We start from the raw sequence: 13,017 nt of genomic DNA, 5'->3' as shown, positions 1-13,017 counted from the left end.
TTACATTTAAACAAAATACAGTAGTATTAAGTCATCAGTCATGCATAAAATAAAAAATGGTTTTCTATGTCCATCTAAAGCGTATTTGTATGTACAATGAAAAAAATGAAAACGTTTCCTTGCTTGTCTCGTTTATTTTCATGTTGAGAAACAAAACCTTGGCTTATGAATATTAATTACCTCACGTGAATGACTGGACGCTCGTTGGTTAGCTAGTTAAATGGAATGTATTAATATTCATAAGATCGGTCTGTCACCGCCCAGACAGCCACATCGATCTAACAACCGAACCGATTGTCTTCATCCCGTTCTGACAAGTCTCTTCCGCGTCTCAGGTCCCACACGTTCATCTTCAACGCTTGTATATCGCTATGTTTGGACTTCCTGTCTGTCACAGCGACTTCCGCAGATGGATTGCGTAGTGACTGAAAGGGCGTGCGTTCATGCACGAATCCGCACTCATCAGGAAAAAAAGGGAGTGTCGGCGCATAAAGCAACGCCAAACAGCCTTAAAGGTATATACTGCACGTTTACGCACGACTATGTTCTCTTTTATGTTGTTAATTAAACGAACGAGTTGCTACTGTTAGTTCAGGGTTGTGCTGCTTTCAAACGGCGACAGTAAGATGTCATGCTGGAGTTACACCATGAATCCTGCAGTCATGCATGAAACCAAAGTTTCCTGTTTGCAGTAGACTGCGGTTAGAAAGAAGTTCAGTTTTGCTGGGTTTGTACAGTTTTGCGAAATTTGCGCAAACCTGTAGTTATGTAGGTTTAGTGTACTTTGTATTCTAGATACGTTCTGGATAGTATGAGAATATTTGCTGTTTGTAGTTTGCAGTCTAAAAAGCGGAAAAGTATATGACTTGTCGCATTTTTACGGATAAAATGTGGTATCGCAATGCATATGTTCGCTTTCGTTACATTTAAATAATCATCAAAACTTCCTGTGTTTCATAGTTCGGACAAACAGGTAGCCCCGCCCCAAACTCACGTCATTGGTTGATGTTGACAAAGGGCCGCCTCCGAATGTTCTGATTGGCCAACACTCTCACATTCTATTTTGTATGGATTATTGTATGAACCGAAAAGTTTATATATCTATAATTTATTATATCTAAATATTCTATTCTATTCTGTTCTGTACTGTTACTATAGCAACATATTTGCTTTAAACTGATAGAGGCAAATTAAACACTGACAGGTTCTGGTGAAGGTGGTTGTGTGTGTTATTTTCTTTATTTATTCATTCATTTCTTTATTTGTAGATTCATAAGTGATTGCTTTGGACATCCCCAACTTCCTACCTTTGTAGAGGTTCCAAGTCCACACTCAGAATGAGTTGCATGGAGCAAGGCGATGCTGGGAAGTTTCTCGAGAGGTTTCTGGAGGATTTTCCAAACCCGCTTGGGACGGAGGACCCGCTTCCCGTCACTCCACTTAGCCGCAGAGTCTCTATGCAGGAGGTGAAGGGAGAGAGTCTGGATCTTGGCCTCCGACTGCTCTCAGCCAGGTTTGTTGTGTGCATATCATGTAGGTCAGGGGTTTTCAAACTTTCAGGTGTCACGGACCCCCATATATGACCATCCTCAAGTAAGGGACCCCCATTCTGTAACTGAAAAGACAGCTATGTATTTTAATATATAAAAATCGAATTTATATTGTGAAAATTAATATTATAAATGTGTATAAAATAATATTTAGAGAAAAATTCTATGCATTCTTAATTCTACTGTACTGTTATGTTTTATTAAAATATTATTGTTTATTAATATTATTCTATTATAATTATTTATACATTTTTTCTTTTTACTTTTTTTATTTCAATGTTTGTTAAAGATGTGTATTAATAATTTACACAAATATTTTAATCAATATATTTATGTTTTTAGTTGGATCTGATTTTTTATTATTTATTATTTTTTACTTAAAAAAATTAAAACTGTTTTTCTCTAAACTTTTCAATAGAACCGCTAAAACTCCCTTTAAGGTCTCTCGGGGTTCTTTTATTTTTTTGTTCCTTAAATTGTTTATTTAATTTTAATCATTTATTTTAAAAATTTATTTATTTACTTTGATTTACATTTTTTGATTACATGAGGTTCCCACATTTTTATTTATTTATTTATTTATTTATTTTAATCATATTTATTTACTTGTTTAAAATAATTTTATTTGTAATTTTTTTGTATTCAATTAATCAGTTAATTTGTTTATTTAGTTAGGTCATATATTTCATTATTTATTTAATTTTTCGTTTTTTTGTACTCTATTTTTCTATAACTTTCCCATGAACTCCCTTGTGGGCCCCTGTTGGCCAGTTTGAAAACCCCAATCAAGGTTTTTGTGGAAGAGAAGGGTGATTTGTGTTTATGTTTCCTGCTGGATGACGTACTCTTCTTTCTCAGCTATACAGCTTTATATTTGTGTTTACATGTCCATTTACTTTGTATATTTTCTAAAAACATGTACAGGATTTTAAAAATGTTGCGACACACCTGTCCTCTTTAACCAGAGTAAGAGCGTTCTCTCATTCCTCTCTCTCTCTCTCTCTCTCTCCCATTTGCTTTCTCTCGCTCTCTGTCTGGCATGATCTGTTTTCCTGACAGTATTCGCACCAGGTCAGCACGTTTCACTATGCATGAGCTGATTAAGAGATTTGGTGTGTTTTTTTTTTTTTTCAATCCACTATCAGTGGCAATCCAAGCGTTAAGTGAAAGCATTGGTGCATAAGTTTAAATCTACAATGGAGTTTTTGTTTTATCTATTTCTGTATCCTTTTCTCTCTCTCCCCTGACGCATTTCTCAGGGCAGACTTCCTGTCTGTGGAATCACTATTGTTATTCCCACTTCCTGACATTTAGACTTCATATCCTCTTTGTTGGAAGCTGTGCTGAATTCAGCTTTCTGCACAGTGCAGATTTGTCAGGTTTAACCCTTTTCGTGTCTTGATGTAGGTCAGATGTGCATGACGTTACTGCAGCTCTTGTCAAGTAGGACAAGGGAGTTTTTTCCGACATTTTGCTGTTATGTCGTTAGATAACATCTCACGCAGCCAAATGCTTCTTTTAAATAGCATAAATAAATGCAGCCTTGGTGAGCATAAGAGACTTTTAAAAAAAATTTTACAAACTCTTACAGCTTTTGTACGGTCATGTGCGTTCATTTGAGTATGCATGTTTTATTGTCACACTGTTGACATGTAAGATGATTTTTTTTATTTAATATTTTAAAGAAATGCCCCATCCTGGCTGGGTGCAGCGATGTGCAATGCTGCTGTCACTGAACTGCTTAAAGATGACCTTTCACCTCACTTCTGCCCCAAAGATCCTGAACAGCAACCAGAAGATGAACAGGAAGTTGTTTGTGAGTGATTCACTTGATTTAGTTCTTGTTCTTTTCTGTTTAGGGTTAAATTTAGGGTTATTGTCACGTTTAAATGGATGCCTTTTACTACAAGTTAATAAGTTGGAAAAAATAAGTCAAATTATACAGCATACATACAGTATGTATACAGTTGAACAAGTGAAAAATATAACTAAACAATAAATATATAAAAATATACAGAAATGTAAAAAATCATATTGTCTGAAAAATAAAAAAATGAATATTTTAAAAAACATTTCCATAATGCCGGTGGCCCCAAACTGAATAGCAAATTCTGAAGAAATTATTTCTCTTTTTTTTCTCTTGTGGTCTTGACATTGTTTTCTTTAGAAAACAAGACAGAAATATAATTTTAAAAATCCTTCCAAGATTGCTTTACTATATCAAATATGTGACTAATAGGCTGACAATACTAAATAAATATAAACAATTTGCAATGACAATTTAATGATATCGCTGCCCTCTGGTGTTCAAACTAAAGTAGTACATGAAGTTTTTACATATTTTACATTGTTTGTCAACTTATTTCTGCTGGGACATTATTTCAGTCTGAATGTGTGGTTTCTATGAAGCTCTGTTCAAACACTGTAGCATTATGATAAGTGTGTCTGTGTGACTCTGCAGTGTTGCAGTCTGAGCCATTGCAGCGCCTCTTTATTAATAAATTGAGAGAGATGTGTTTGGCCTGGCAGAAACAGCTGCCCAGTCCCGAGTCGTCCTCTTCACGGACACACAGCTGCTCTTTTCACGCCATTCGAAACACTCGTAGGAAGATGGAGGATCGTCACATAATCCTGAAAGAATTTAACCAGCTTCTGGGACTGCAGGTGAGGCTTCCACACCTCAAACCTGGCGTTGTTGTTGGGATGCATGGGTAGATATTTAACCAGACCCATCTCTGAATATGCAGATTTCCCTTTTATACAGTATGCAAAATATTGCATTTTCAATGCAAGTCCATTTTTATTTGATGATGTCTTTAATGAGTTTTCAGCATGGAATTTTTAGAATAATTGGTTCTGAGGAATGAATCTGATTTCTGTTTGTTTTCTACAGGATGGAGTGGATCGAGAGTATTACGCTGTGTTTGATGGACACGGAGGGGTGGATGCTGCCACATACGCTGCCACTCACCTGCATATTGTACTCAGCCAGCAGGAGGCACTAAAAAGCGATGCTGCCACAGCCTTCAAAAGCTCCTTCATGCAAACAGATGACATGTTCAAGATTAAAGCCAAGAGAGAGGTAAGAACAACCACCAAAAGTCTGAGACCACTAGTGAAAATGCTTGCATTTTTTTAAATTAGTTTAACTTTTTTTTTTTCATTACAAACACACACTTGGTGAATAAAGTTGATTCTGATTCTGAAATGATCTGTAATAACAGACAAAGGCAATATGCAATATATGCATTGTCTTTTAGTTTCAGTCTTTCTGAAAATCCTGTGTCGAATTGTGCCTTGTTTGTAAACGAATCCGTAGTGAAAAAGGACATACTGACGTGATCTGGATCTTCATTAAAAATAAAGTTCATCCACTCTTTCCTAATGTTGGGATCAGAAGGAAGGCAATGCAAAGATTGCCATCTTTATCATTTGGTTTCTGTGTAGATCTGCATTTGCTTCTCTCGTTATTGACAGTAGCCTATATGTGTGAATCAGAGGGCGGGGCTAAACAGGCAGTGATGTACTGTAGAAGCAGGAATTGAGGCGGAGTTTAGCCACACTATTACGTCATAAAGTGGCACATTCCACAGCCTGTTGTTTTGGCAGATGGCCTTCAATATAAGCTGTTTTTAAACTAACAAGAAAGTTTTGAGTTCTGAAACTTACAGGATGTATTTATAGTTCAATGACCTCAAAATTTTGATTTCTCAGTTTTATGATCCCTTTAATTAGTTTTTAGAAGGCGTTAACATGCTCAATAGCTTAGATTTGCTTCCTGAGCTTGAATATCTTAAATATATCTTACATTTTCATATTTTTAAGATTTTATATTTTTTTTAATTCTTCAACTTTTTATTTTTTGTTTCAAGTAATTAAAAAAAAAAGATTTACAGTGTGATCTCAGATTTGTATGTGTAACAAATAAATGAAACAACAAAACCACTTTTAAACATGCTTTACCAAAAAAAACTAAAAATACAGCAAGCTGACATTTATGATGGCTTTCTTCAAAGTGTACACTTGTTTTCCTTTAAACAGTTTTTTTTTTCAGTGCATCTGCTTCTGAAACACTGTGCACAATCAGTTTCAAGAGTTATAATGTCTTTCCCCTTATTTGTCACGCTGGTGCATTTTGTGGAAATTCACTATGGAAAGAAATCTTTTTACACCTCTCCTACTTCTTGAGATGCAGCTGTTATGTGTATTGAGTGTTCCTATGCGGTTATAAATACAGATAAATATAGTCCGTGCTCCTCCTGTGGTTAAATACATGATAACAAAACGGTGCAAGCTTGCTGCACATCTGTCGTCCTCCACAGGTATGGATATGAGTAATCCCTTTCTGTTTCACTGGCAAGATCAGTTCAAGTAAACAAGAATTTGTTTTACCTATACTTAAATGATACAGAATTCAAGCTGAATGAATATTTTAGTAAGGCGGTATAGTATTTTAAATATAAATATATATAAAAAAATTCATTGTGAAATTATTAACAAAATATTTTGTTAAAATGTGAATTATTTTGACTATTTTGTAATATAAAAGGCTGCTAAATTATTTTATTAAATTATATTGATTAAATTCATAATTTTATTTAGAGCTTTTAATTTTGAACATAAAAGCACAATAAATTATTTGACATGTATTTGAATATTATTTGATTAAATTAGTTTTACTTAAATTTGAATGGAAATGATATTATGTAATTAATTTACAGTTCATTTTGAACGACACAATGTAAAGCTATTTAAAATTTAAATATAAATAAGATTTATATATTATATACAAATATATTGTTAGAATGTAAATTTATTATTTAAATATTTTTTATAATTAAAAAATGATTTCAAATGCTAAAATATTTTAAGTTCATTATTTAATTTAGTTTAGTTAATTTTGAACATAATAGCCCAATAAATATTTAATTTCTGATTTATTTGCTAAATTATTTGACAGATCATAATTAGATTTAAATTAATCAACTGACAGCCCTAGTTTTTGAAAATGAAGGTAGTATTTGCTTACAATTACTGTATTACAGTAATGAGAATCATAATTATTAAAAAAATAATAATAATGTGGCACACTCATAGTTACCACAGAATGGCAAACTAAACATTCTTTTGTCTTTGTCGTCTTAGCGTCTGCGCAGCGGCAGCACTGGTGTGGTGGCCTTACTGACCTCTGATCGCCTGACCGTCTCCTGGCTGGGTGACTCTCAAGCTATGCTGGTTCAACAGGGAGAACCAGTGACCCTAGTATGACACACTACAAGCCATCACTCTGAATCAACATCAGAAATGTTATACCATAAGAGCCTATCAGATGCTTGTCTGTTCTCTGTGAGCAGCTGAAATGTGAGACAGAGGAACCGACTGCTGACCACATGCTGAATCAATATTAGCAGTGTTTTCCGCATACACACTACAGCGACTGAATGCATAAAGCATCAGAAATGGTCCTTAGAGAAGGCACTGACTGACTTGAGATCAGCGTTTCTGCACATGATTTGCAAAATAAATACTTAAGCCATAGAGTAATGATGTGATGGATGCAAACAATTTGAACGTCTGGAGAGGCAAAATAAACATTATTCTCTGAATTTAGCTAAATGTAGGGGTTTGCTCTTGTGAAAGCTCCCGACAGTATCTTGAATGTTTGTGCTTGTGTTTCTGTGCAGGATGAGAAGAAAAGAATTGAGGATCTGGGTGGATGCATCACTTTCAATGGCTGTTGGCGGGTAAATGGTACCTACGCCGTTTCCAGAGCAATAGGTGAATGTCTCACAACCAAATCAAAAAACAAGATAGTTACAAGTATGGCTGGGTATTCACTTTTTTTTTCTTTTAAACCTGGAAAGTTTCATCATGTTTTGTTCATGCATGCTTGTGTGCATACTAAGAAATTATGAAATGTGTGTACATTTTTCAGTTCAAATTGTCAAAACGTTTTAAATCCAATAGTGAATATATGTATGTATCACACAGCTCTAACCAGGTGAATTTGTGATTTTGTTTAGAGTGCAAGTTTGTAAAATACATTTTATATAATCTATTCTTACCCTCAATAGGTGATTTTGATCAGAAGCCGTACGTCTCTAACGAAGCTGATAGCTCCTCGATCCAGCTGAATGGACATGAAGATTACATTCTGCTTGCTTGTGACGGCTTCTTTGACGTGGTCCAGCCTGGGGACGTCCCGGGGCTGGTCCTGGAGGCTCTGAGGGAGGCCGGAGGCTCGGGGGACGATGTGGCCCAGACTCTGGTGGCCCATGCTAAAGCTGCTGGATCCACTGATAACATCACAGTTCTTTTGGTGTTCCTCAAAGATCCGCAACAACTTTTGACCTACGAGACAAGTTCCAGAGCAGAGCCAGGAAGAGCTACGGCTGCAGCCACAGGGATCTGAAAGGTGTTAATAGGAAGAAATTGTCCATGAAAGAAGCAAATCAGAGGACCAAGACCATCTGATGGTCTGTTCATCATCTGGAATGATATTTTAAAGAGTTGTTGAATATGCAATTATTGAAGTCATCCAAAACGAGTCCAGTCATGCATTCAGAAGAAAGCTTCGAACGCAGGTGAAAGGCGTTTCCTCGTTTGTTTTTTCCAAGAATGTCTGATCCCTGGTCATTTATTAACTCTCTTTGTTGCTATGTTTGAACTTGCCTTCATTTTTAAACAACATGTTTCCATTTTTTAACTATTTGCCTTGTTTTTACCAGCTTATATACATTTACTGGTGCTCAAAGGGATAGTTACGTGAAAAATTAAAATCCTGTCATCATTTACACACCCTCGTGTCATTCCAAAATAGTATGGTTTTATTTTTTTGTGTGGAACATAATAGATATTTTGTTTGTTGAAAAATATTGGTAACTAAACCGTTCCAGTTCCCATCAACGTCCACTCTATGGACAAAAAATACAATGGAAGTCAATGCCAAAACTCTTCAAAATATCTTCTGCTGTGTCCAACAGAAAAAAAAGAAAAAGAAATGCATACAGGTTGAAATGACAAAAGGGTGAGTAATTGATGACAGAATTTTAATTTGATCTCTATAATATCTCATAAAAAATGTAGTACCTTAGAGATACGCGTAAAGCAAATGCAAATATTTTTCAGAGCGTACTTTGTTGGTTGCGCTCCCTATTTGATACGACTGTTACAGTGCATAGGAAACTGATGTGAATAGTCTACAGTATTACATTGCATTTCAGACCACAGCAGCTTCAATAATGAAATACCCGACTATAAGGCCTTCAGCTCTGTCAGCAGGTGTACTAATTCAGTGTTGTAGGTGGTTAGTATTTTTAAGACTGTTATTTATTTTATAAAAAAAGTATTTATGGCTGTACTCTCTTTCATGTGCCAAAACTGTATTTACGAGCCTGACTTTGCCAATATCGTCTCTCTGTGGCTGCAGCTTTTCACAAAGCAGTTTTTCGAAATGTACAGTAAACCTTTATTTATGCATATAATTTCTTATTCGTTTTGTTACAGTGCCTTTTCTCCCAAATCTCAGTGTTAATACTGGCGTGTTGGTGTTATATTATCATAGCCAGACTTTGCAAACCGCATGTCCTGCATGCTGCAAGCTGTCTCACATTACGGCCGCTCAATATTTTTGAAAGCCTCGTGACGAGTAGCTGATATAGTAGCACAGTCACTATAATGTGATAAGGCCAAGAATATCGCTAACCTAATGGATAGTGAATGAGGAAGGTGAAGACAGAGCGATGAGATGTTGATTTGGTGTTTGTATGGGGAAAATGTCTCGTTTGGTTCAGTCCAATGCATTCTATATTTTAATAAAAGAGTGTAAGATTTATATCTTTAATGTATGTATTAAAGTATACATTATTATGTTTGTGACAGTGGCATCTTAAAGTCTGAGGCCATTGAAAATCCTAAATAAAAAAACATTTACAGTCAAAATAGACATTAAAAAAAATAATTTTTTATTTATTAATGTTTTTTTTTTAAAAAGTCTCTTATGCTAAACAATGCTTCATTTATTTGATCAAAAATACAATAAAAAAAATAATATTGAAAACTTAAAAAAACTTTCCCCAATTTCAAAAAATCCAAAAATTAAATTAATCTCTGATAGAAAACAAAAATTAAGCAAAACCATTGGCATCATTGCTCCAGTGTCGCATGATCCTTCATAAATCATTATAATATGCTGATTTGGTGCATATTGAAAACATTGTAGAAGTCTTTAAAGCCACTTGACACCACTGCTGAATACAAATATTAATTTATTTAAAAAAATAAAATCTTACTGAGCCCAAATATATATAATATATATAATTTTTTATTTAATGTATTTTATTTTTATTTTATTTTCTATTTTTATTTATTTATCCATTTATTTTTTGGAAAGAGTATAAAACAAAGGCACTTCATGATGCAGAAGCATTTTCACTAGTGATCTCAGACTTTTGGATCCCACTGTATATTATAAATATGGTGTTATTTCCCCCAGATTGACAAATATAGCAAATTGCTCTTGCATTTTAGATATGGGATCAATTCTACATTACTTAATTTTTGTGATGGCCAATGACTGTAAAAGCCAAAAATCTATGCACATCATCAGCAATGATCTCGTATAACTCATTAGGATATGGGATATGCCAATGATGGGAATTTTGTGACATCACAGTTGTTAATTGTTTATTTCCCCCCATTTTAAATGCGCAATGCCTTATTTTTGCTCATAATGTGAATGCTGTCATTTTTACTCACCCTCATGTTATTCAAAACCAGTATGACTTTCTTCTGTGAAACACAAAAGAAGATAATTTAACAAATGTTTTTTGGAACCCCGTTGATTTTCATAGTATGGACAAAAGCATTCTTCAGAATATCTAGCAGTTAAAGGGATACTCCACCCCAAAATGACAATTTTGTCATTAATCACTTACCCCCATGTCGTTCCAAACCCGTAAAAGCTTTGTTTGTCTTCGGAACACAATTTAAGATATTTTGGATGAAAACCAGGAGGCCTGTGATTGTCCCAAAGACTGCCAAATAAATAACAGTGTCAAGGTCCAAGAAAGGTATGAAAGTCATCTGCATCAGATGTGCAATCTGGGTTATATGAAGTGACTGGAATACTTTTTGTAAGTGAACAAAACAAAAATAATGACTTTATTCAACAATTCCTTTGTCAGCAGTCTCTTCTGTGTCTCTCCACATCACTGTATGCTGCGTATACACTTCTGCATCATCCGCGCCACAAGGATGCACTGTTTTCTTTCAAATCAAAGCTAAATACACGTAGAAACAGCGCATCCATGTGGCACGGATGATACAGAAGAGCGTACGCAGCATACAGTGAGTTATTTATTTGAGTCTATTTCCAACAAAGCTATGAGGACACAAGACTGTTATTTATTTGGCAGTCTATGGGACAAATACAGGCCTCCTGGTTTTCATCCAAAATATCTTAAATTGTGCTCCAAAGACAAACAAAGCTTTTACTGGTTTGGAATGACATGGGGGTAAGTGATTAATGACAAAATTTTCATTTTGGGGTGGAGTATCCCTTTAATGATGACAGAATTTTCATTTCTAGTGCCAAATGACATTGTTCAGTCAGAATGTGTTTTGCTCTTGACTGTGTCTTTTAATGTATTTATTGTACTTAGTATTAAAAGTTGGATCTTCAAAGGGTTTGAGCACTGAATTGCTAATGTGTCTTTGTCCAGGAGAAAGGAAAGATCATGAACGTATGCATCAGTTAACTTTATGCTGGTGTGCATTTCTGTACACTCTTCGCCTGCAGTTTTTTTTACAGGACATTTTGTAATTGTTGCTGTTTGTACTAAAAAGCACACAAACCATGGGAACACATGTGTAACAGCTCTAAACAGTACATGATAAAGTGCCTTATCTGTATGTACTTTTCAGAATCATCTTTGTGCAGGCAACTTAACTGATAAACCTAAGTGAGCTGACTTTTTTCAGACCTCATTTTGCTTATTTACCTCAACTGCTGATGTTGTGTGCAAGTAATGTTTTATACTGGGTTAAATAATACAAATTCCACACTGAGTGTATAGGACTACAGTGAATCTTGTACCTATATGTTATCGCATGTTGTAATGTTTATGCTATATGTCAGCTTCTGATAAACATAAACGCTGAATGTGATTGCTATCCTGGTATTTTCCTGCAATTTTTGGAAAGCATTTCATGCAACTTTTTGTGGATTTAGAACCAGTGACAAACATTGGGCTGTAGTCTGATATAACATAAAAAAACAGCATATCACATCAATTTATTACCTCAATATTGTTACTCCACAACTGACTTCCACAGCTGACTGTTAGTTTAGCTGTCTCTAGTGTGGTGAACCACACAACTGTGCACTTTAGTTTACCATGGTCTCCTTTCACAGGCACTTACTTACTCTTCTTATGAGAAGATTTGTCTGACTGATTTACGATTCACACGTGAAGCAAATATGCTGCACAAAGTAAAAATTTTTACACGCATGTTACAACAAAATTGTTGCAGAGCAAAACTGAACACTCACGGGCAAAGAATATCCAAATTTATGATCTCATAATGACCCATTTCTACAGTTTGTGAGCACAAGACCTATATTCATGAAATTATCCATTTTATCCATATTATTTTTTATTTTATATTTGAGCTTCTCAGCTTTATATGGTTTGCTGAATACATGAGAAACATGCGATGATGATGATGATAAACAAACCAGCCTGATCTGCTGGTTTCAGAGTATCTTTCATCAAGTTCATCTGGGAAACCATCATAAAAGACCAACAAAACTAGCTGTTTTAACATTAATATTGACGTTTTAAGAAGATGGTGATACCAGTTCTGGTACACTGTAAAAAAAAGATTTTTTTTTTTTGAAGTTGTAAATAAAACAAAGATTATTGGAGTATGTTTCAAAATTTTTTTTTTTTGTGGGTTGTAAATAAAACTAAGATTATTAGAGTATGTTTCAAAAGAGAATCACTATACACATTAACAATTTGAACACATTATAAATCATACAAAATTTTTAACAAAAAAAAATTAACATAAAAAAACATTAAGAACTGTTTATAAATCCTACACATTTTTTTTCAGTGTACATTTAACATTAACACATGATCACAAATCAAGTGATTAACCAGAAGTGATCGTGTAACTTGTTTGTACACAAAGACCCTGTCAGTCACCCGTTTAATTATAAGTTGTTAAACTGTTACAATTGGTCTCCCAAACATCTGTTTATAATTTCCTAAGCAGATTTACAACATTATCTGCAACCATTGTAAAACCGAGAGGACCTACCCATCATTTATCACCTCGTCTGGCTTCTTAAATGAACGCATCTTTAAACCTCTTGAGAATTGAAGTGTAACTTCTATCTCTATGGTAACCACTCTCCGCTCCCTGGCCACGTGATCTGCTCCGTTACTTCCTGCGGCAACAC

The 13,017-nt window shown here is 34.7% G+C and overlaps 1 protein-coding gene and 1 long non-coding RNA gene across 2 annotated transcripts; one reads left to right on the top strand and one right to left on the bottom strand.

Moving 5' to 3' along the window:
• The first annotated feature begins 247 nt into the window (after window positions 1–247).
• On the top strand, window positions 248–9,457 carry LOC109079233 (protein phosphatase 1F-like). Its single transcript, XM_042753068.1, has 8 exons — window positions 248–515; window positions 1,269–1,513; window positions 3,236–3,366; window positions 4,012–4,214; window positions 4,444–4,632; window positions 6,696–6,812; window positions 7,235–7,328; window positions 7,625–9,457. Exons 2-8 carry the CDS (start codon window positions 1,338–1,340, stop codon window positions 7,960–7,962), a joined length of 1,248 nt encoding a protein of 415 aa, XP_042609002.1. The 5' UTR covers window positions 248–515; window positions 1,269–1,337; the 3' UTR covers window positions 7,963–9,457.
• On the bottom strand, window positions 4,521–12,972 carry LOC109082584. Its single transcript, XR_006158601.1, has 3 exons — window positions 12,876–12,972; window positions 7,616–7,958; window positions 4,521–4,586 (listed from the first exon to the last, which is right to left on the bottom strand). It is a non-coding gene; the product is annotated as an uncharacterized LOC109082584 (long non-coding RNA).
• Between the last annotated feature and the right edge of the window lie 45 nt (window positions 12,973–13,017).

Source organism: Cyprinus carpio, chromosome A5 (assembly GCF_018340385.1).
Source record: "Cyprinus carpio isolate SPL01 chromosome A5, ASM1834038v1, whole genome shotgun sequence".
NCBI lineage: Eukaryota > Metazoa > Chordata > Actinopteri > Cypriniformes > Cyprinidae > Cyprinus > Cyprinus carpio.
The sequence above is the reverse complement of the archived record's forward strand: the minus strand, read 5'-3'. Positions and strand labels throughout refer to the sequence as shown.

Bases quoted from the DNA above. Each gene is read 5' to 3' on its own strand.
- LOC109079233 (XM_042753068.1), top strand. From the start codon at position 1,338: ATGAGTTGCATGGAGCAAGGCGATGCTGGGAAGTTTCTCGAGAGGTTT. The intron at 4,215-4,443 runs GTGAGGCTTCCA...TGTTTTCTACAG, and splicing joins ACCAGCTTCTGGGACTGCAG to GATGGAGTGGATCGAGAGTA. The intron at 6,813-7,234 runs GTATGACACACT...GTTTCTGTGCAG, and splicing joins AGGGAGAACCAGTGACCCTA to GATGAGAAGAAAAGAATTGA.